Raw genomic sequence first — 24,433 nt, forward strand, 5'->3', positions numbered from 1 at the left:
CAGTTGTGTTGTTCTGTAAACATTACAAGATAAACATAAGAAATTTCATTGCGATTAAACTCAGAATTACTGTTTAACAACTGCTTACACTGACGATGAATCTTTCAGACTTTTCCCATCAAGTTCAGTGGCAGCCTTTGTATCAGAAGAGGAAGACTTTGGTCCTGGCATATTTGCTTTCTCATTGCCGACCTCATTCTCTGAAAGTTGTTTCTCCAGAGTCCTGATTTCTGTTGTATCACTGGTACTGTTGCCAACCTTTTCTGCAGACTGTTCATCAACAGAAGTGGCACCTTTCCCTTCACTTTCAACTGTAACTGGTTGAATGTCACTAACGTTGCACACAGAATCACCGTCCACTGTATTTGAAAAAGTTTCATTTTCAACTGTCGTTGTACTGTCAGCTTCTGCAGACGTCTTGTTTTTCCATCCTTCTTGGACGTACAGGAAGTCCCTGGCTCTTTGATAATGAGCTTTCCGTGGGTTTTCATTGTTAGAATCATCAGTTACATTGGTTGTGGAGAATAAATTGTTCATTCTGTCAAAAATATTACCTCTGTCCTCCAGCTGTGATTTATCTGCAACCTTCATCTGTTCTACATCATAGAAATTTGGTAATTTTCTATATGACTGAGGCCTTGAAGGATGTGTTGTTTGGTTGTGACTCATAACTGTTTCTTCAGAGTTGAAGTATGCATCTGCACACAAGATACATGCATACAGATTTTCAACTGAATGCAAATCCTTTGTATGTTGCTGCACATCCTCCAGGATATCTGTGGAATAGTCACAGTGGGTACACATAAAACGCTTTGCATTGGGAGACTTCAATGACTTGCTGTCCACAAGGAAAGATATGATGACTGGTCCTGATGTTGCACTGCCACTCACTGATCCTTGTTCCACAGGCTTCAGCAGTGTCGTTTCAGCTGGCACCTTTGGTGCCTCTTCTATCACATGATATAAGTCACTTTCAATCAAGTCTTTACTTTTGATTATCTTTGACTCTTTTCCATGATGTTCATTCTTTGAATGAGCTGAGGCTCCAACCATAGATGCAAAAATCTTATTACAATACCCACACTTAAATGACAAACCAGGTATATGACTGTACACATGAAATTCCATAGTCTTCTGAACAGCAGAGGAAAATTCACACTTGTTACAAACATACTTCACACCTGGCTTTCTATCGCCAGATAAATGCTTTAGTCTAACACTTTCTGGTACTGTTGGGGCAGTCACTACTGGAGCAACAGGGGCAGTGATTTGAGTTAGTTTTGGCATGCTCTCTTCTGCCTTGTTGTCAGTCTTTCTTGATGACTTGGAGGCATCTGTGCCTTTGGCAGACTTTGGCTTCTCTTTCTTCTTTGACTTCAAAAATTCAACAAAACTTCCAACAAAGCCAACTTCATCAAGTTCCTCCACCTTTTTCTCGGCTTGAGCTTGCTCTGGATTTGTTCCATCATCCTGTTTCAATTTTAAAAGCTGTGCAACTGTCAAACCATCCTTATTTTTATTTTTAGGTGGTCTACCCCTAGGTCGTCCAGATTTGAACTGACTCTTTCGGCCTTTCATCATTCTTTTCTTCTTCACAGTAGCTGGTGCAGGTGGAGAGGATATATCTCCACAAATCTCCATGCCTCCACTAACACCGAGATCTGATTGCTGCGAACCACTCTGACTCTCATCTTCAGACTGATTTGTCAAATTCAGCTGTTTAACAAAATCTACAAGTTTCACTGAGCACGGCGTGCATAGTTCCATAAGCTCTTCAAAGTTTCCAGCTTTCTGGACATTTGATATACCAACTTCTGCAACATTGCTTTCCTTAAAAGCTGATTTAGCTAGATTTTTTCTTTTGCCAATCTGCTTTTCAATCTTCCTGGCCAATCGTGTGGCTTCATTTTTGTCATATTCCTCCTCAATGCGTTTTTGTCTCATTGCAATTATTTCAATAGGTGACCTAGAAATCTTTGGTCGCAATTCAAACTTCCTCACTGGTTTTCGTCCAGGTTTGCCTGACTTGAGTCTGATGGTGAGAGGTGGTACACGCTTTTCAGAGTCAACAGGAGATATGTCAGAGTTTGAGCTAAAGCTTGCATCTTCCATTTCATTTGTCTCAGTGAAAACTTTATTTTCTTTTTCAAGCTGCTTGTCTGATACCTTATCTGAGATGAACTTGGATCCATCAAGATTACATTCAACTACATCCAGGATGTGCTCCATCAGAAGTGCAATAACATCAACTCTGGAGTTATCTTCACAGTTTTCATTACTGTTTGAATCAACATTAGAAGCACCATCCTCCAAACCCAAATCTGCTATTAAGCTATCATCTTCTTCACTTAGACGCGTGACTTTAAATTTACCTTTATGTCGTTTGAGTTTCATTTTGATCCCACCTAGTTCACATCTGTGCTCTTTATCCTTTGAATCAACATCACTTACTGCATCCATTTGGTCATTAGAACCAATGTCAGTGTCTGATTTAACTACCTCCGATTCATCACATTTTTCAGAATCTTCTTGATCAATGTTAACAATGTCATTAACAACAGCCTGCAGACAAGCCTTAACGGTTTCATCTAAAACCTCCTCCTCACTTCTTGATTTTGATTGGTCTTGCAAGGATTCCGCCTTCACAGGGTCTGAGATGTCTAATGCTATCTTGTCCACATCATCTACATCTGGCTGGCAGGGCTGAGTGACCAGTTCAGAGACCTTCTGAGATTCAGAGGCCTTCTGAGGTTCAGAGACTTTCTGAGGTTCAGAAATCTGGGGTTCAGCTTCCTTAGAAGCTACAGTCATCCCATTTTCAATACTATTAGTTTTATCTGTATTTGACAGTTCCATATCACTCTGAATTGCTTGAACAGTTCCTAATGTTTCACTTGACTTTTCATGAGATGGGCTGACCAAGATCTCTTGTGTGAAGCCATGGTTCGCATCACAGCTTTCAATTACTGGTGTTGGTGCTGCATCATGCATCTCATCCGTGGCAACAAATGGAACTATTTCTTCGCTACAGACCATAACATCACCATCCATGGATTCTAAACTATCTATAGCACCATCCTCAGGACAACTTTCCTCTATTACAGGATCAATATCATTAGTAGACACAGAATTGTGTACTTCATCCTGTTCATTAGTTATTAGTCCAGCCTCAAACGTAGCTGGTTCTAAAACAGGTGGTTCAAGATCTTCATTGCTGGGAGCAGGGCTGATCAAATCCTTAATTATTGGCAGGTCTGGATGCTGCATTTCGGGTGACAAAGGAGAACCCGTCCCAGAATCTTGTTCAGACACCACAATCCGAAGAGGTGTGATAACTGGTGGGGTACTCTCTTCCTCATATGTAACAGGCTCAGTTTCAAGCCCTGTAGACTCTTCATCAATCACCCTCTTGGATTCAAGTAAAAGTGATGGTTTGTCTTGAGACTGTTGAATGGTCCTTCTGCGAGTTGTCTTATACATCTGCGAGGCTTTCAATATCCTTCCTCCCCTTACCCTACTGAATGGCCTGTGTTTCTGATCAGATATAAGCAGTTTGTGTGTATTTTTAACTTTGAGAGATTTCACAATAGGCTGTCTGGGTACGCCAATTTTAGGCCTGCCTGGTTTTCGCTTCACATCACCTGACATGCCAGTTGGTTTGAAACTTACTTCTGAGTCATCTTCCTCCTCAAAGTCAACACCAGAAAATGTATAGGGATCAGTTTGGCATTCCTCATTCCGCAAGATCCGTTGCTTCTTCACACTAACTGTGTCTTTGGAGATTTTAATGTCAGTAATTGCATTAGCAGCTATTTTAGAGACTTGAGGATGTCCCTGCTGCTCCATATTCTCATCAGTTTCTCCAGATTCACTAACCTGTGAATCTTGTGACACTAAACGCTTTCTCTTTGGGGGCCTTCCTCGTTTCTTTGGTTTTTCATCATCTTGCTGGTCTCCAGATGCAACAGAAACAGATGTTGAATTGTCAGGAAGAGCAATGTCTGCCTGCTTTCTGAATGTCCTCTGTTTAGTTCCATGACGTTTGATGACAATAGTTGTTTCAGATTCATCAACTGAAGAATCACGTGAATTTCCAGAAGCCTTTGATTTCTTTACCAGTTTCTTTCCAGAGGTTATCAGAGGAGATGGACTATCAACCCAACTTGAATCTATAGACACTGTTGTTTGAGATTTCATACTGGTGGACGTAATGCCATATTTTTTCCTTCTCTTCCCTGTCAATGCTACATCGTTGTCTGAATCTATCAAATTGGAAGCATCAGAATCATTTTGATCAGTTTCTGCTCCACTTGCAGTATCATTATTTTCTTTCAGCTGCCTCTTGAGAGACTTTTCATCAAGGAGTTCAAAATCAGCACTTAACGTTCTCTTCCTTTTTGGTTTTGGAGCCTTAGATACCTTCTTTCCATGCCTCATTAGCATTTCACCAATTTGGCTCCTCAGTTTCCTTTCAGGTTTAGCAACTACAGCTTGCAACTGAGATCTTTTCTTTCCAAATTGTCTTTTAGAGCAGGAGCTGGATGGCTGTGCGTTCACTGGTTTGGAGGGTTCATTATCTGCTTCCTTTTTCCCTGACTGAGAGTTATCTTTCAAAGTACCAACATGCCCTGTCTCCCCATCTTTATGAGTTGTGTCAGCTTCATCTCTTAACTTCCCTTTAACCTTTGGGGGCCTTCCCTTACGCTTCAGTCCAACTGGCTGGTCTTTTGAGTCATCTTTCACCTTTGTCTTTGTCTCCTTCTTAGTTGTCTTGGATGAAGATGCAGAGACAGACCCCACAATTTTTCGTCCAGAGACACTGGAATGTCGCAACTTTGAAAGAACCAAGACCTTCTTAATTTTGAAGCTTGGGGTATCCCTCATATTATTCAGCTCCCTCTGCAATGAAGAACAGAAAATTAATGCACCTTACAAGGGACAAATTATACTATGTACACAGGTTCCTGTAACAGTTATTGGTTATTATATAATACTGGTTCAGCACTATTTCTGCCATACAAAGACATGGCACCATGCAGGTGACAAAAGCTTATAAAACACTAGCAAAAAGAGAGGCTGCTTTGTGGATCACTGATCCATATAAGACAAGAAATCAGTTGATATTTTGTACAATCATTCCAGTTTAATAAACCAGTTTACTATTGTGATGTCCTGCTATTTATGTTGATGAGAAAATCTTGATACATGTGATAGAACACTTACACTGGAAAATATATCATATTTATTACCTTCGTTTTTTATCTAATGCAGTCAAAATGATCAAGTTTTGTTTTTGGCTAGTATGTACTTGTAGCATGTTGCTAAATGGGGACATGACTTCTTTGCATTAATTTTTATTGCAAAATAAAAGAAAAAGAGAATTATTTTCAGTAATAGAAATACACAAATATAATCCCGAACATTTTCAATAAATTGAAAAAATATTTTAGCTTAAACAAAATGCTTTCCATGATCCTAAGACACCTCAGATAAGTCTATTTCATCCATAATGATGAAACCTAGTGTTTGTCAAAAAGGGAAAACATCCTGGCCCACAAGTGGCATCTGTCATGCACACATACAGCAAGCCAAATATTCAACTCAGTGATATGTGTCAACTTTGGACATGTACCCACAGATCACAATTCAGATTTTACAAAGCTCAATGAAGGTCTTAGATGTTGTGACCTCGATTGAGAGCTCTTGTGCAAGATTTGATAAGATGACGGCAACATTGAAATGTAACAGATTTACACACATACATTATGAACATACATTTGAATATTTAACTGAAATATCCCATGCGTCCCAACCAGTTACCAAGACATTATTTTCAGGATGACTTTAATAAGTCTTCAAATCATGAATATACTGAAACATACACTGATCCATGCATCCTTAACATGCTTAAAATATACCTAAATGTTAACAATGATCTCATGCAATATTATGACACTATATCTTGCCAGCAGAAATCATTGGTATGCACTTTGTAGTTTTCAACACTAGTGCAAATATGAGATTCAAACACTAACTTTTCAAACTGCCTTTGCAGTTTGTGATTGGGCTATAAATATTGCCAGGTAAGCAACACTGATGTCTGAATTTCTTTAATGAGCATCTCTCTATACAATGTGCCTGTTTCAAATACATGACTCTTATATTAACACCTGCAGAAAAAATAATTTGCTGAGATGGTGCATATGAAATCAAAGAATGAAATACTACAAATATTAATTTGTGAATATTCATCAACATTTGTGAGAGACACCATCAAGCACATTCAGAATCAAAACACGTTAACAATGAGAATGGAAGGTGCCAAATGATCGTTCAGAAACATCTATCCAACTATTACAACTGTTGCATTTTTCATGCACACTGTAACAAAATTACATTGGAATGGTGCCAGTATTACTAGTTCTCAGCTTAAATGTCTTTGATGTGAGGTCAGCCGGCCAGACCACCCAGAGCATTTCAAAGGTTGTTACCTCAATAACCCCTTCAATAAATTTACACTAAATTGTATGTGTGCAGTCTGTGAGACGAAGTTTTGAGTCTAGATACAAAAGGAGGCTCTGAAAATAATTTTTGGAAGATTTTAGCAACACCCTATGGACTATTAACACCACAGATAACAGGACTTAAATTTTCTAGGCCATAACTTTGGACTTATATAGTGATCAAAGTAGCAGGTTTAATGCAGGTATTAAAAGGCTGAGCCATAATGAAATGGACTGTTTTAAGATATTCAATCAACTGTCCAGTAAATAGGCTTTCTGTAATGACATGCTTCCCATTAATCTTTTTTACTTCAAAATGAAAGCTATGCTAGTTGAAACCAGGTTTTTGACGTTCCATAATAGGACAAAAATATGGCATGTACCCAACACATTGCCATGACAATTACCAACTTTATTTTTTGCAAAATCTTGGACAATATAACTAATTGATGCCAAGCAACTTTACATTAATTTCCTGGCTATACACTAACACAAATAATTTATCAATGGGTACACTTGCCTGACTCCCAACTGCTTGGTTCTCTGGACAACCAACTCTGGCACTCATAGAAGTATCCAGCTTCACCCTCCACTACACACGTACAATTTAGAGTAATGGCCGTTCTATTTCACTAGTGCTTATTATGTGCAGTTTATAAGTGTAGAGCTATAGGTTAACAGCTGTGCACCGCCTAGGTGACACCAATGGGTTGTGACATGGTAACTATACACTCTCATGAAATATTATCTTGTATTCATAAGCGTGTGACATTTCAGTGTTTTCACAGTTACAAGTCTATAAAAGATTATGGTGCTTAAATCATCAATGAACCACCAAGTAGTCAAAATATTACCAAGATAAATGTCTTTTTCAATTCAGTGTTTCAACATTAAGAATGTTAGGGACCACAGTAAAACACAAATACCAGAATAATTTAGAACTTGTTCTCTCACAGTCTTCCCTTATTAACCTTTACTAACCAAGAACATGTCAATCAGCAGTCTTCAACCCCGAGAGTCTGCTCACCTGAGGGAACAGTGATCTAATTATGACAGTCATACATGAAAATTGAAAGTACAGAGAGCTGTACCACAGGGAAAAGAAGTGCTTCATGCTGCTACAAAGTCTCTCCGCATTTTCCACTGCAATGAATAATTCACTCATCATGGCCATGTTTGGAAATATACTTGTAGGAGAACAGGTTATCTATGATAGCCATCTTGTTCTTCAAATAATGCAGTTGTATCTAAAGCATTAGACTCTTTCAACCTGAACTAGACTGAACTACATTATTATCTGAGTTACAATTGTAGTACATTATTAGCTGAGTAAAGGAGACAGAACACATTTTTTTTAGACTCTGTCTTCAGATATGTGGAGCCATAGTGCAAGTGAGTGAGCTTAGTTTACGCTACACTAAGCAGTATTCCAGTTATATGGAGGTGGTCTGAACATAATACTTTATCCAGTGATCAACAACATGAGCACTGATCTGTGCAATTGGGAACTGATAACAACTGTAAACCATGTCAGCAAGCCTGCCCACCCAACATTGTTAGTTGCCTCTTACGACAAGCATTGTCGCCTTTTGTGGCAAGCACAGGTTTCTGAAGACATATTTTACCCCAGATCTTCACGGGCCATGGTGTCATAATTAGGGGAAATTCAGGTGTCACTTTCTACTGTATTAAAACTCTTCAGGGCATCAGCTTGAAGCCGATGTCTCATTAATTTCTTTCTGCACACTCAATATAACCAATAAGTTTTAATGGCAATGAAAGTATTTCAGCATAAGTAGCTTCTAATACTAATCTGGACAGATGTTATTCAATCATAGTTATCCATTATGGATCTAACAGAAGAACCATAAACTGTACGGTTCTTTTTATTAATACACACTGTTCACACTACCTCTGGTGTCCCACCCAGTGATCGAAATGATGGCCTGCCTGACTGCCCGTGGCCGGTAAATTTTGAGTCGGGCTGCCTGGAAATTCTCTCAACCAGCCTGACTGTCTGGCTAAAATTCTTAAAGTTGACCTACTTTCAGTTCGCTCTTGTCATATTTTGATTTAAAAAAGATGAATGAAAGCTAGGAGTATATTACATAATTATACATGGACAACTCTTCAGGTAGTGAAGATGAGTTTTCAGAAATATTCCAGCAATATCATGGACATCAGACACAGGTTTCACAAACATTATACATTTTGGAAATCAAACCCAGGTCTTTGGCATGATGAGCAAAGACTTTAACCACTCAGCTACCCCGCCGCTCCATCAGTGGACACAACTGCATGATAATGCTGAATTTAATATTCCATTGAACTGGGAGCTGCCATGGGTATGGAGGCAAAAAACAATCTGAATACCACAAGTGGCGCCTACAATGTTGAATAAGACTTATTTCATGTGAGTAACTAATATATATCAAGTTGGAAATCTGAGAGCACAACCAAGTGAGGAAATAAGAAAATAAGAGAGTACCCATGATGGTGACAATATTTTAGTTTGACATGTAAAATATTTTTCGAACCAAAGTAAAGGAAGTACGTTGATAACCTCTGTTTGCTTCACTCACATATAAGAAGACTGGTCATATTCACTATATTCATTGAGTATGTTTAGGTTATTAGTTTTCGAGATACATTGCAATTCATCGGTCTGCTTTTGAGCCTAATGGACTATACACATGATGACCTGTGAGAAATGTGGACGGAATTAAGATTCAATCTATATGGCACCATGTAAACTGTGAGGCTTTTGCAGAATTTTAGTCCTCATAATAAAAAAGTTGTAAAACAAACTATCATTAAAATAATAACACAGTTCACTGCTTATAATGAGGGAAGAGTGCAGACACAGCCATGTGTTCGAGAAGCACAAGGACAAGGGTTCAGAAAGTTATTTATTCATTAACCTGTGCTGTCTCCATCCTTTCTCGCACACCTGGCTGTCCCTTTTTCTGCGCTTCTCCCTCACAACAAACAGTGAACTGTGCCAATATTTCAATGATAGTTTGTTAAACACCCTATTTATTTTAAGGACAAAACTTCTACAAAAATCTCAGAGAGTTGGTATGATGTTTAGTTCATGATCAGCATTTCACTGAGTATTTTATGTTTATTAGTTTTCGAGGTATATTGCAATTAATCGGTCTGATTTGAGATAAATGGACTATCTATCTTTGACAATTGAATTGTCAGAAACAAGCATTTGCAATTTGTTATAAGACAAGTTGTGACTTGACTAAAACTAAAAATTCAATAGGACAGAAGATCACATATGTAGCTTTACTCCCTTCCCACCTCTCGATATCAAACATGCCTCATTTTACATCATTTCAATGACCCAAAATACCTCATAGTTGCACACTAAATAAATAACAGCTTGTTCCAATTCTTCTAAAGAGTTAAACTACAAATGACTCACATCAACTGATCAATAACGTATACAGATTAGTTGAAATCATGAACTAACACACCATGAAATGCCTCAGATATCATCAAAAAAGTAGCACTATTTCACAAGTACTTTAAAAAAAATAATGTTGGCCCTCAATATCATTCACGGTCATCAAAGTGCATATCAATGATACAATATCAATATATTTCAATAAAAAGTCTTTGTGAGGAGACACAAAAAGGCAGATGTTCATTATCAATTTCCTGGAATGTGTTCATGCGAATTATTACAGGATATTTATACAGCGCACACATCCAAGCCACTATTGCTTGCTCAAGATGCTGGTATTTGTTTCCCTCGATTATCACACACCAATCTCAGTGACACATTGTACTATCAATCTCAACTCCCTGGGGAGTATACAACTCTGGCTGCCACTAGGCGCACCTAGTTTATTGTGGCTCCCTCATCCTAATTGGGTAGCCACTTCAGAACTCGGTGGACTGGTACATATAGTCACATTACTTTGTCTCTCTGTAGCAGTGTTGTGAATTGGATAAAAACTGATGATTCATAACAACCAATCAAGTATCAAAAATCGTTGGTTAGCGTCATTAAATTGATTAATGATTTATGAAAACTGAATTAATTAATTTAATCATATGGATTAAGCAATATTTTTTACTTTGGGCAATATTCCAGCAATTACGGTGGGGGACACCAGAAATGGGCTTCATACACTGTACCCTTGTGGGAAATCAAACCCTGGACATGATCTGACAAGCGTACAGGCTACCCCACCATGCTACCCCACCACCACACTACAGTCGAGTTCATGCACACGATTCCTGATTTGCACGGTAAATAACATGAGTAACGATAATCAAGTGTACAAGTTCAGAAGGCTATACTGGGTAATTTCAGTGTTGTGAAACTATCAGACAAGAGGTACATGAAACTGCAACCATGAATGACCTATAATTCAAAGTTTAAAAAAAGAGTGACTCTCCTCACATGGGACATTTTCCTTATGAGCTGATGGGACCCGTGAAGATTCGGATTAGAACTGATCTTTGTGAATACAAGCTTATCGTAATATGCATGTAACAGGATTGGGTGGTCACAACACCACAACTGTGTAGATTCATGTTGTTGTTGATCACTGGATTGTTGGGTCCAGACTGGATTATTTACAGACCTCAACCATATAGCTGGAATATTCCTGAGTGAGACATAAAAATAAACTAGTTCATTCATGTGCTGATGAACATAAAGTACTCACTGAAACTAATACTTGAAGTTCTCAGGAAAGTTAGCATGATTTGGGGGGGGGGAAGGGGGCGAAGTTGCTGTCACATTTCTTGGACAAGAAATAGGATTCTCACACTGTGCAGATATGGGGAATCCACAAACCACCACAATAACCTTTCCATCGCCCCTGACAGTTTTTAAACAGTATCTGGACAATATTCTTTAAGACTTGAACACTATCATTACACCATACCACAGCTACCTGTAAATAAGTGAAGCTGGGCCAGACAACTGGTTGATATTGTGACCAGTTTTGCCACGCCTTCAGGGTTATCAAGATGATTGCCCTGATGCAAATCATGACAAACATTAGTACAGAGTTGGAAACATGTTTTTACCAAAGTCCTAACAGGTACCACTGAAACTTGAAAAAGAAATCCATTGTAACAAACTGGACCAAAGAGTGACAGTTTACAGTGTGCTGGCAGCATATTTTCACATGAGATCCCAACCACTGATAATGACAGAAGAACAATTTGACAATAAAGCATACATGCGCACTTAATGAGCTTCCCTCCACACTGAAGGGCACATGGAAGGATTGAACCAGAGCAGTTACCACACCTTGTAAGCCCAGCAGTAGAAACTGGCTTTGTTACTTTAAATTTCTTTGGTAGTTGGGTTGTGTATTGCAATGTACCCATATTCCAATATGTATTGTGATTTACTGGGAGTTTCAGTATTTGACTCTGACAAACAGTGACTGAACATGCAGTCGTATCTTTTACATACTAAAGCCCTAAAAATAAATGTTATAGTTTTGAAATACAATATAGAAATATCGAATTTAGATTTGATTTTGAGGGATTGTGGGTTTTTTCATAATTTTAGATGTAAAATATGCTGAATTGGCAATTGATTTATGACAATGTAAAACATCAGTGTGAATAAAAGTCTGTGTAGATATTCACAAAAAGCATAAAGATAATCACAAAACTTCAAACCCTGGTATCATCCAACATACTGGTTCTTACAAAATAAAAATTGCAATGTATATCATTTGAAGGCATATTGCAGTAAACCTTTAATACTCTGCAGTTCTGTTTGGTAGGGTGGAAATTTTATTGGAATAACTGTACACAGAGCATAAAATTGCTGCACACCATACATTTAATTCAAGTACGATGCATGAGTTAACAGCAGGGCACAATCTCTTACTGCAAACAGAACATGAATGTTTCCTATAAATATTCATCAACATTCTCCACTTTCAGCAATATCTACATTGGAAGTGTTAAGAGTGTGTATGTAACAATGTAATGAAGAAAAATAGTTCTATTTAAATATGTGACACATGTGTTTGACACTTAACAAATTATGAGCACAGGAACAGTGATATCACTGTGGGGAGCTTCGAAGATCAGTAACAGATTTCAAGCCCATTTCAGTAACTGATGGCACAAGCCATTGTTATCAAATGTGATACTGCTAGAATTACCTTACACTAAGTTACAGTACACTTACACCAATGGATAGGAAGTACCTTTAGGTACCTTTCATCACTCTACTTGCTGTATACCTTGCTGTTTTCATTACTCCTAACACTAGCAAGTCGATAGCTGATGATGTTCTTTGCTAACAAAGAAATATTTGTGCAATATACTTTCTAACAAAATACATCACAATAATAACAACATACTTCCATCATTACTGTTTACTTCATTTACAAGCATTTCTTTTTTCAAGTCATCTGATAGTCCTTATCGTATATACCAACATTATAATGTACTGAAAATTAAACCTGTTGCAGGGATGACGATTTTGAAAAAGAATCAGCTGATTTCTGCCAATCAATGGAAAACTGCCATCCACAGAAAGTGGATGAAAGTCACAGAATTTGAGCTGAAGAATCTGCTGATATCACTTAGTCCAGAAATGAAAGAAGAATTTAGATGCACCAGACGTTGAAGGGAGTTTAATATTGAGATAGCTGATATTTGCCTGCACTCCACCCCCTTGCTCAACTGACTGATTGGTTGAGTTGTATTTCACACTGCTTATAGCAATATCCAAGCAAAATATCACAAGTGGGTCATTATAATGGGCTTCACTCATTGTACTCATGTGGGAATCAAACCCAGGTTTTCCGTATGACAAGTGAACGCTTGTAAATTTCACCAGTTTTCCACTCATCATTAAATAACCATATCATTGAATACTCCACTGACCCATTAGTGTCTCACATTATGGAAACCAGCAATTAATGTGAGATGGTTCTCTTCTGATTCCTGATCATATATCTCAACCTTGTAACAAATCTTAAAATTTGCACATTAATTACGAGCAAACCCAAGAACACATTTTGATTGTAATTACAACACTAGATGCGCAATTTCTTTATGTATGGCTAGCAAGTATTTATTGGGGTCACATAGCCTGCCAATTCCACAGAATTAACAATTATTTATGTCAGAAAAATGTCTAATTAATTTTCAGCTGTTCAGGGCTAATGTAACCATTAACTTATTGCCCAAGTTTCTAATTAATCTGGTAATAAATGATTACATTAATCTGTCCAGACAATCTCAGCCAGCGGCCAAATCTTTGTAGTCAACCTATCTGAAGTTATCACATCAGTAGGAAAAGTTCCTCCTATAAATTCACATGCTATTCAATTACACACAGGAAACACGCTTTCTGAGCAGTTTGTCAAGAATTGCCTCTTTTGAGAGGTTCTTACAATATTCAGCATGCAGCATTCACCCATTTGGTGAATTGAACCGTATCCCATCATGAATTCAATTCCTTACTTGCAATCACTAGAAAAGAAGATTAATGATCTTTTTATTTTTTAAACAGGAGTGTTCGTATATGAATATGGGTGTTACCTGTCAAAGTGAAACACAAAATGGAACATAACCAATGTGAGCAAGATGAAAGACCATGCTCATAGATTTTTAATTTGACAATAATATGGTCTCTGGTCATGGTGGCAATAAATTAACGTTGTTAATACGGTCAAAGCATGCCTCAATATTTATGATGCTATTGTTTCAATGAATATATTGAATAATACATCAAGAACTAATATGTTATTCATTTTCTTACCAAATATTTGTATTCAGTGCTGTATATTTATCCTTTATATAATATTCACCACATGGATTTTTTAAGCTCAGTTTATAACCATTTAACACTCTTTTACTTCCTAGAACCCATTTTGATTATTATCTAAACATGGAGTAATCATGGTTAACCTTTCTAAAAAAGGAATTCTGCTAAAAATGATGTTTTCTATGGCTCCTAGTTTGTTTTTAATCGTGTGGCGGCCAAGTTTAACAGGTCACACATTCTCACAGCAGAGATGCAGATCACAGCTACAATACAGGAGATGTGGCACCAAGTAACGTATTAAGACATCCTGTTGTTTAATGTGTCAGCATAAGGAGTGTGACAATCTCGTGTTGCAAACCAAACAACAGATCCTTCAAAAGATCAACAAAACTTTCAGAACTCTATACAAATGTTTTGGAGCATATCATAACAATGTTCATAGTTCTGAATTCATTCTTTTCACATCAACAATGATTCTACTCATGAAGACCAATCTGTAGCAAATTATGTTTGTCCTAAGAGGTGACCAACACGATCGGGTGGTCAATCGTGCAGACTTGGTTGATACATGTTGTCGCATCTTATTAGAACACATTAATGAGCATGATGCAAATCACTGAATTTGTCTTAGCCCAACTCAATCATTTACAGAAAAGTTGTCACCAAACTGGAATAATGCAGCATCAAACAACAAACCAACAGAAATATAACACCACTTCAAACCAAATGATCCGCTCATAAAAACATGTCTCAAAGCTTTAGCTAATGTGTTTAGTACCTAAATGAAGTAGGACACGCCCTTCTCACTTGGTGACTGATCAGTCTTTGCTCACTTGATCAATTTGCTGAGATGTCATGTGGGACTAGTCATTATTTCCTTTGTCAGTTGGATGAGAAATCATGGAGGACCAGTCATTATGACATACAATGGAAATTGCTAATAAATAGCTTAGTGTAATCAATCTGATATTCTTACAAATAAACCAAAATCTAATTATCACAAAACTAATTGACATGACAATGTAAGGATGGCAAAAAACAAATGTACCATCAAGACTTTTCATTCCAGGCAATTGCTTTGATAGAGACTGTGCTCAAATACTTTTTTCCCAAGAGTTTCTAAGCATTGCATTTTAACCAAGTCACTAAACTTTAAAACGTTTATTACGTACGTCAGAGAACCTTGCAAAAACTGAAACGAAACAATGAAGCAAATATGTCAACATCATACATTCACTGATACATGAGGTGCCAACAGACACCAAACCAGGTCATCTGTAAAGAGACACACTTCAGAGCGTACCAGAAACTCAAAAACATGCTACAAGATATACTTTGGAGGATAATGCAAAGTCATATCCACCATAACAAGCACTATTCATTCTTAATATATTGGCTTATCCCAGAGTATTCCTGAAGTGTATGCTATATTAAGTTGTACAAAGTATCAAATCTCTTACATAATGGATACAGAAATCATAACTTCAACGTAAACATACAAAAATGTACCAGAGAGTAAGCTTGAGGTGAGATGACTTCTTTGGAATCTGGCATGAAGACGGAACACATTTTATGTTTCAGTGAAGATGCTAACATCATCATCACTTGTATCATAGTGGTGATAATATCTATAACATCTACACTGAAATCCATCTGTTCCCGAAAAGTAGCTGTCAGGCAATTAAATTTGTTCCTCTTGATGTGAGTGGTGAAGTGTGTACAAGTGTTTGTCCATAGTACTACATTTCCACTGCAGTAGAAATGCACTTGTGCATGTTTAAGCTAGAGGTCGTCCGCTTAATTGAAATACGGTAATTGAAATTTGGTCGCAAAAAAACAATTTGGGAACACTTGTTTGCATCAACAATATTTGGTCGATTGATTTTGGTTGATTTGATCAACACTTACATAAAACGTAGTTTGTGCAATTTGCTAAAAAACCCAAGAACTATGGTTTTTATTATGTTTTTTTGTTTATTTTTTTGTTTTGTTTTTATGCATAAACAAAGATTACAGGAATATTTCACAAATGACGCTAACCAATTTTTTCTGATGACTGATTGATTGTAACACAAGCAGCCATTACAATAGGCCCCATTCAAACAGTAAAGACATATTTGTGTTCTGTAACATGTTTCTTGCAAAGTAATGAAAGTACCTGAATCGAGGTGGTAAAGAACTTACAGGGATTCATTTTAGAAAGCTGAAAAGAATCGATTGGCTGATCTGATTGGCTTAAGAATCTACATACTACAGTTCATCCAATGGTTGGTTAACTTGACACAATCTTCCACAAGAGTTTTGCAGAGAGGTATCTAACCAAGATAAAAGATCAAAATTTAATGAGACACAATCTTAAACGTGCTAACCAGGAAGTTCTGTTTGCTTGTTCAACACCGCACTCAATCACATCCTAGTTGCAAGACTGAAGTGGAACTTACTGGCATGTTAATGATAAAGATAACACTGTTTGAACGACAAAACAGGTTTGAGTGTTTTTTTGTTGTATAACACCATACTCAGCACCATTCAAGTGCTGATATGACAACAGTCTGCCAGGAAGAAAGTTTGGACCAAACAATGCAGTGACTGACATCACAAGCACTGACAGTCACAAATTCAGACACAATGTCATCAATCAACCACATAAGTGAGCATGAACACCTATTCAAACTTACTGAGATATTGAAGACCTATTTAACCAGGATGAAAGTTCTCCAGTCTAAATACCAATCCCCCATACTGTTAAAAGAACAAACAGATTCCACATGTTTAATTTATCTAATATTTAATGTAATTAATATACCAGATATATCACAGAAGACTAAATAATGAAGCACGGATAATCCACTACAATTTGAAAGACACAGCAAAATCATTTACTTATCAAACACTTGCTATATGAAGTATCATGCTTAACAGCAGCATGAGCCTAAGACTTTTCAGTCCTATCCCAAATCTACAGTCCTTTTCATTACATAATTTTCATTACAAATATGCAGCAGAGAGGGTTTAGAAGAACCTGGCAAAGTCAAGCTAGTAAGGCTCATCATCAGCCCACTGTCCTTGCCCCTTCAACACCCAGTCCACATACTTGGCACGTTTTCCTAAATCCTGCCAATCACATTACTGTCAAAAGGGACAGATCTTTTTTATATAGTGCACATATCCATGGAACAAGTGCAAGCTCAAGGTGCTGGTGTCTTCCCACTATCAACAAATGGTTTTTTTTCCTGATATTCTTTCAACCAGCTCAACTCCCAGGGGAGGATTCAACCCATGCAGTCTGTTAAGCCACAACGAGTTATCACACCTCATCCACTCAAGGTACCTATTACAGCTTGGTAGACTTGTGTCGATGCAACATAAAGTGTCTTACATAAGGGTTTCAAACCCAATCATATCACCTACAACTGACATTTCAGAGCTCATGCCAAACTTTCTCTTTGTATTAAGTCTCCCATACTTTACAATACTTCTTGAATTATTCAAAGCGCTAGTGTTATGTCAATAGCAGCGATACACTGACAGTAACCGTAAGATTTGAATCCAGTGAAAGCTGTAACAAAACAGAACAACAGATGAGAATGCCCTTACATCCTGTCAACCATGTTACAGCCGAACGAAATAATCGAGTTTGCAGACAAAAGAACAATGACCTACACTCTGAAGTGTACTTAGACACAAAATCCTTTCGTCATCTCTAATGCTCCTTTGAGGGCTGGTGGGGTAACGAAGTGGTCAACGTGTTCACTCATCATTGAAACCTCAGGTTCGATTCCACATATGGGAACCATGTGTGATGCCCATATCTGGTGTCCCCTACCAGTCTGAATTGAATGCATATGCCAAAAAAACTGAACATAAGCACATAAATAAGAGAATTTTTTTGATTCAAATGCAGCGAATTCTCTTTGTCCTTTTTAGATAGTTTTCACAAAAAAGCCCACTGACTTCTAACAAAAGACATCTATGGTTTCATTCCCCCAAATTTTTCTCTATACCAAAATCTGACATTTTTTTCATTGTAACAAATAATTTCAATTGTGTTATTTGCCCAATTCTTTAAAAAAGAAGAGTCATCAGAAGATGACATATCCCCTCGACCCCATACATTTGAAAGGACAAATCATCTGACAGTTACTTGATGCTTTCGTAGATTAAGTTTGAATCGTTTCCATGAAAGTCATGGAAAATATAAATGCCATATATCTGTAAACAGCAAAAGGCACCACTTCAAGATCTGTTTCATATATCTGCCAAGACCTGTTAAAAGATATGAAATGGTTTTGAAGTCGTGCTCTGGACATGAAGCCTATCCCTCCATTTTGAGACAAAGTCAGAATTGTTTCAATGGAAACTGGAAAAAATAAAAACGCCAAGACGTTGTAAATAGAAAGAGGCACCACTTTGTGGTCTGCCTCAAATATCCTGCAAGTTTTGCTGTAAGATATTACATTGTTTTCAAGTTGTGCTCCGGAAACGAAGCCCATCCCTCCATTTTGAGTCTAAGTCAGAATCGTTTCCATGCAAACTGGGAAAATGATAAGTCACAAAAATTTGTAAGTAGCAAAAGGCGCCACTTTAGGGTCTCCCCTACATATCTGCCATGTTTTGCAGAAACATATTTAGAACTTTTTGAGTTGTGCTCCGGAAACGAAGTCCATCCCTCCATTTTGAGACTAAGTCCAAAACGTTTCCACGGAAACCCACAAAATTATGTATCACAAAAACCTGTAAATAGCAAAAGGCACCATGATACTGGGCACTTTTGGAGATGTGGTCCAGAAACAAAACACACCTCTCACTTTTGAGACCAAGTCTACATCGTTTCCATGGAAACCGAGAAACTAAGAAATCACAAAAACCTGTAAGTAGCAAAAGGCACCATTGTAGCCTCTGACTGGTACTTCTACCAAGTTTTGCAGAAACATATTGAACGGTTTTTGAGTTATGCTCCGGAAACGAAGCCCATCCCTCCATTGTGAGACTAAGTCCGAAAGTTTCCATGGAAACCGAGAAAATAATAAATCACAAATACCTGTAAATAGCAAAAGGCACCACTTTGGGGTCTGCCACACATATCTACCAAGTTTTGCAGAAAAATGTTGAACGGTTTTTGAGTTCTGCTCTGAGACAAAGCCCACCCTACCATTAGACTAACACCAAAATGTTCTATGGAAAAACACAAAAAAAATGCCCAAACTGTGTAAATAGCAAAAGGCACAACTATAGGTTGAGATGATTATATCTATCAAGTTTGGTATAAAAATATTGAACGTTTTTTGAGTTATGCTCCGGAAACAAAATGATTACAGACGGACGGACGAGGCATCGACTATATCCCCCCTGCAATTCATGCCGGGGGGGATAAAAATTGACTATTTGCACACAACCGTTATGATGTATCCAATGGCAGTAACAGTCAGTGATTTAGCCAGAACCAAATTTTCATGATTTTGTCAACCTTTATTGCTTGTTGTGGCAGTGTCATTCATAACATGATGCAGGTGAACAACAATCAGTAAATGTTTTCACTTTCAATGTTTCAGTTCAATTTCAACTTCACATGATCAATGCAGCTTAACAAAGGGCAACCAGCATGATAAAAATATTTTTCTCACGTTCTGGAACTGTGAGTGTGCGAGTGAATGAATTTAGTTTTATACAGCATATCTCAGTATTCCAGGAATATCATGACAAGGAACACCGGAAATAGCCTTCCTGCATTGTATCAACATAAGGAATCAAACACAGTCCTTCAATATGACAAGTGAATACTATAATCAGCATGCTACCCTACTGCCTCTGTGTAGGAATAGTATACATACATTAAAATAAAAGTTTGCACTTGCAGGTCAACATCAGTTCAAATTTTAAAGATCTGTCGACTAATACTGCAAAACAAATCCACTGTAAGCATTGTCCACCAGCCAGAAGGTACTGGTCTGTTTCGCATCTGTGACGATTAGGGTGAGAATTGGTCTTCATCAACCCATAATTGTCGTCAGAGGTCAGAAACGAGGTCGCTTTGTCGGACTCCATGATATGCTTGACACACTTCATCCTATCCACAGATTGATGCTCATGCTGTTGATCATTGAATTGTCTAGTCCTGTCTTGATTATTTAAAGACCTCCACCATATAGCTGGAATACTGCTGAGTGCAGCATTAAACAATAAACCTACCAACCACACAAGAGGTTGGGGAAACCTTGTGGATAAATCGATGTTCAACTCCCAAGATAAGGAAAGCAAGGGGGCACGGTTTTACGCCGCTTTTAGCAAATATTCCAGCAATGTCCCAGCTGGGGACACAGCTTCATATCTTAAGACAAGCACACTTGAAATTTTCAAACCATAAATCCCCTGAACTGGCAAAAAGACGGATCTGAAAATAAATATAAGTTTTGAATGGGTTCACAATAAATGAGACTGAACCCACTTTTGCAGGATTCCAGCAAAACATCTCAGCTGTAGACAACAGAAATAGGCAGAACATACTGCAACCATGTGGGGAATCAAACCCTGACCTTCAATGTGACAGGTGAACACTTTCAACCACAAGGTTATACTTCACCGTCAGTGAATCAGTGAATTTACTGTGAAATGTCAGAGAAGTCAGCAATATTCCAGTCACATCATCCAGTTTTTTAAATAGACTTTGAAAGTCATGGTGACTCAAGAGTAAATGGTTGTGGGAGTCATTTTGTAAATTTGAGCATCATCAAAATATTTCCTTATGGACATTATTCCACTTTTAATTCCAAACAAAGCAAGAACTGTGAAACATTATTTTGTGAGATTGTCCTCTGTTGTTAGCAACCTTACATTCTTAGTGGTCTTATTTGCATTCAAGTTACACTTTCATGAATAAATATTGCATCAGTTATGTTAATAGTTTGTGGGTTTTTACCGAATTGTTGAGTTAAATAAACAGAAATTACCAATCATTTAAAATCCCAAATAACGACACCTGAAACAGACCAGGGGGCCCAATCCACAAAGCCTTCATAGCACTAAGTCATTCGTACGTTTATGGTAAACTATACTGGCCAAAAATAGTTAGTGACATTTGTAAAATTTGAAATTATGAATAATGAAGTATTTATTCACTGACATACTGATAAAATATCAGTCATAAAAATACCGATATCCCTAACTTATTTTGTCCAGTATATACAGTTACGAACGTGGGAATGCTCATAACATTAAAACACTTTGCAGACCAGGACCGAGGCAGGACCAGACACATCAGCAAATATTCATTGCTTAAGCATAGTTAATGGCTATCAGCAATTATCCAGCAATATCACAGCAGTCTCAAAATAATCAACGCCAGACCAGACAGAATTTCTGAACACACCTGTCATAATCATGACTATAACAATAATTCATTTGCCATCCCACAATAAAACAACAGATATCATGCAAGTCCATTTACTTCTCTGACTTTTAAAAAACATTATTCTTATTTTACATAACAAAAACTAAGACTTTTTTTAATACTGGGAAATAGCTCATAGTTGGGTGTCATAATCATAAATTATAATGTAAAAATAACACAATAAATTAGCAGATGTCATGTCAATTGCAAAAAGATATTTCAGCAGTAATAGCAATGTCACACAGCATTCACATGCCCACAATAAACTACAACACAAGATAAAAAATCCTGACAATTTAAGAAAATTATCTATTCAGTCATATTTAAAATGTTTGACATATGTTGCTTTGTTATGATAAAATGACAGTGTTCTGATTTATGCACTTTTAACAAAACATATAATTAGTATCATGAATTCTGTCACGTTTGCTTTAAGTATCACGATCAAAATGAAAACAAAACCGTAAGAATGTGGTAATAAAACTGCAATTCAGCAAGTTATAAAAAAATATTCCAGCTGGAATTAATATTTCATTCGTATGAGGGTATGTGACTTTAAACAGATAATTCAATATTTGTCGATTTCATTATCAATTACACAGGTAAATACAGGAAAGAAGTTCATTACTTTGATGAACAACAATTAATTTTCTATCGTGATAACTTGCACTGAATCACATAAGTGGATATGGTGAATAAGCGGGTTTATTACCTCTCAGAACGAGTACCGATCCACGTGACCCATCGATGATATACACAACCCTATCTACACGCTTTGTGAACCAGAAACATGCAAATAGCATTCATATGGTGAACACACAGCGGAGGGAGTCTAGAAAACCAAGCGCCTGTTATCCCACGACAGATTACAGCAGCTCGCCAAACCCCAAGTAGTTTCAATAGAATCGTACACCGGTCGCCAAGCGTTGTATTAAGTCTGCCGCAAAACGACCGCCCCGAGTTTACATTCAGTGGGACTCGGTCCGAGCATTGTTTCTCGATAGCCTGTGATCGCAGCTAACTGGCTCGCTAAAGTCTCGAAATACATTCATTGAGTCACACAAATGAACTTACCGATCCCCTCATTATGTAGGTTTACCAGTTTACTTCGTCCATCAATACAAAAGTGCATGAAAATATGTCAAAGTTCTCGTCTGCTTCGACTCTGCTCACTGCCATGGCGGTAATATTGACAGTTCCGCTGTAGGAAGTGACGTCACATATCGAAGAAAAGATACGTTCTGGCACCCGCACATCTGTGGGCGTGGCCTAAATTGCAAATTACATGTCAATATAATATCTTATCTGTAAGCTTTTTATGTTACCCCAACTGAATGAAGAAGGCATTGTGACCTCGATGTAACAACGCGCTGTTCACCGACTGTTTGCTAAATCGATGAATTTGGGTTTAGGCTAGTGGAATATTTATTTTTAGCAGGGGTACGTGCGGCCACTCAGCTAATGATCAGGAGATGGCGGTGCTTTAAGGGAAAAGCCCGGATGTAGGTCAGATCTTCTTACTGGCGTGTTAAAAGGTTACTTCCACACCGCTGTTAACATTTCAACGTCCTCTCTGTGTGTATAGAGGCGCTACGCCCCACTTGCTACATTTAATTTTAGTAGATTGGTGACGCTGAGTCCAGGGTTGGCGTTCTGCCATATGGTTCTGTTGAATTTGTGTAGAAAACATGCAATATTCAGTTGTTATCGCAGTACAGTTTCACAATGCTCTTTGGCACAATTTGCGAAAGTGAATATTTGGACACGTCTTTATGCAAATTACGCTTAAAAGTATGCAGGACATGTGATTTTAGTTTCAAATGTATAAACAATTTTGCAAGAGGCTCAGTACAGTTGTAAATATTTCTGTTTTAGGGAAGTGACTAAGATCTAAGGTTAGTACAGTTAGTTCTAGCGGGGATAATCTACAACATCTCAATATAGTCTCCCTGGTTCTAGAAACGTTAGTTCTGTTGGCATAGAAGTATATTTAATCACAATGAAAGAGATCCCATATTTCAAGTCCATTTTGCAGTTGCGTTTCAGTCGAACTTGGGATATTTGATCAATTCAAGGAAATACATTGCAAGAACATGTTCAATTACTGAGAAGGAACTAAATTCACGAGCAACATCAGGTTCTTCCCTAAGAACTCAAACGCGAACGTAATACAATTTCCGGCTTGAGATTCAACTTCCCACCACATAGATACATATAATAAACGAAAAAGGGAAAAAAACATAGAATTTGGCGTCAGAATTAACAACCCCATACAATCTGACTGGTATCATGGTCTTCTGTGTGGATCTGAGTCGAAAGGGAGGCCATCATAAATAATGTAATAATAGTCACCACATATGTCCTAATTTTCATAACATTTTAATCTACGTGTGTCATAAACAGATGTCCACATGATTATTTCATATGTTTTTAAATATCGCAGACGCAAGAACCTACTGGATGATCACACTTGAAGATCTGCGTTTGAATTGGTCCATGCTTGTCGTAATAGGCGACTAACGAGATGGCTTGGTGAGGCTGTCTGATTTGGTTGACATATGTCATCGTATCCTAGTTGCATAGACCAATGCTCATGCTGCTGATCACTGGATTTTCTGGTTCAGTCTCGATAATTTACAGACGCCGCCACACAGTTCGAACATCGTTGAGTGCGCCGATAAACAACAATCAAACAAACCAGATGACAGGTCCTCATAATCCTCTAAGGAGGAAACTGCTCAGTGCCAACCAATTCAGGAACCAACCTGGAAT

General features: G+C 37.6%; 1 protein-coding gene across 1 annotated transcript in view; it reads right to left on the reverse strand.

Annotated features, from left to right (window-relative positions):
* Positions 1-22,876, reverse strand: part of LOC137255147 (uro-adherence factor A-like) — a 28,553-nt gene extending 5,677 nt beyond the window's left edge. The window contains exons 1-2 of the mRNA XM_067792579.1: positions 22,736-22,876; positions 89-4,899 (exon numbers count right to left, since the gene is read on the reverse strand). Coding sequence (XP_067648680.1) covers positions 89-4,899; positions 22,736-22,747 — 4,823 coding nt within the window. The 5' untranslated portion in view covers positions 22,748-22,876. The remainder of the gene's footprint in view (positions 1-88; positions 4,900-22,735) is intronic.
* Between the last annotated feature and the right edge of the window lie 1,557 nt (positions 22,877-24,433).

Source organism: Haliotis asinina, chromosome 1, assembly GCF_037392515.1.
Source record: "Haliotis asinina isolate JCU_RB_2024 chromosome 1, JCU_Hal_asi_v2, whole genome shotgun sequence".
Classification (NCBI taxonomy): Eukaryota; Metazoa; Mollusca; class Gastropoda; order Lepetellida; family Haliotidae; genus Haliotis; species Haliotis asinina.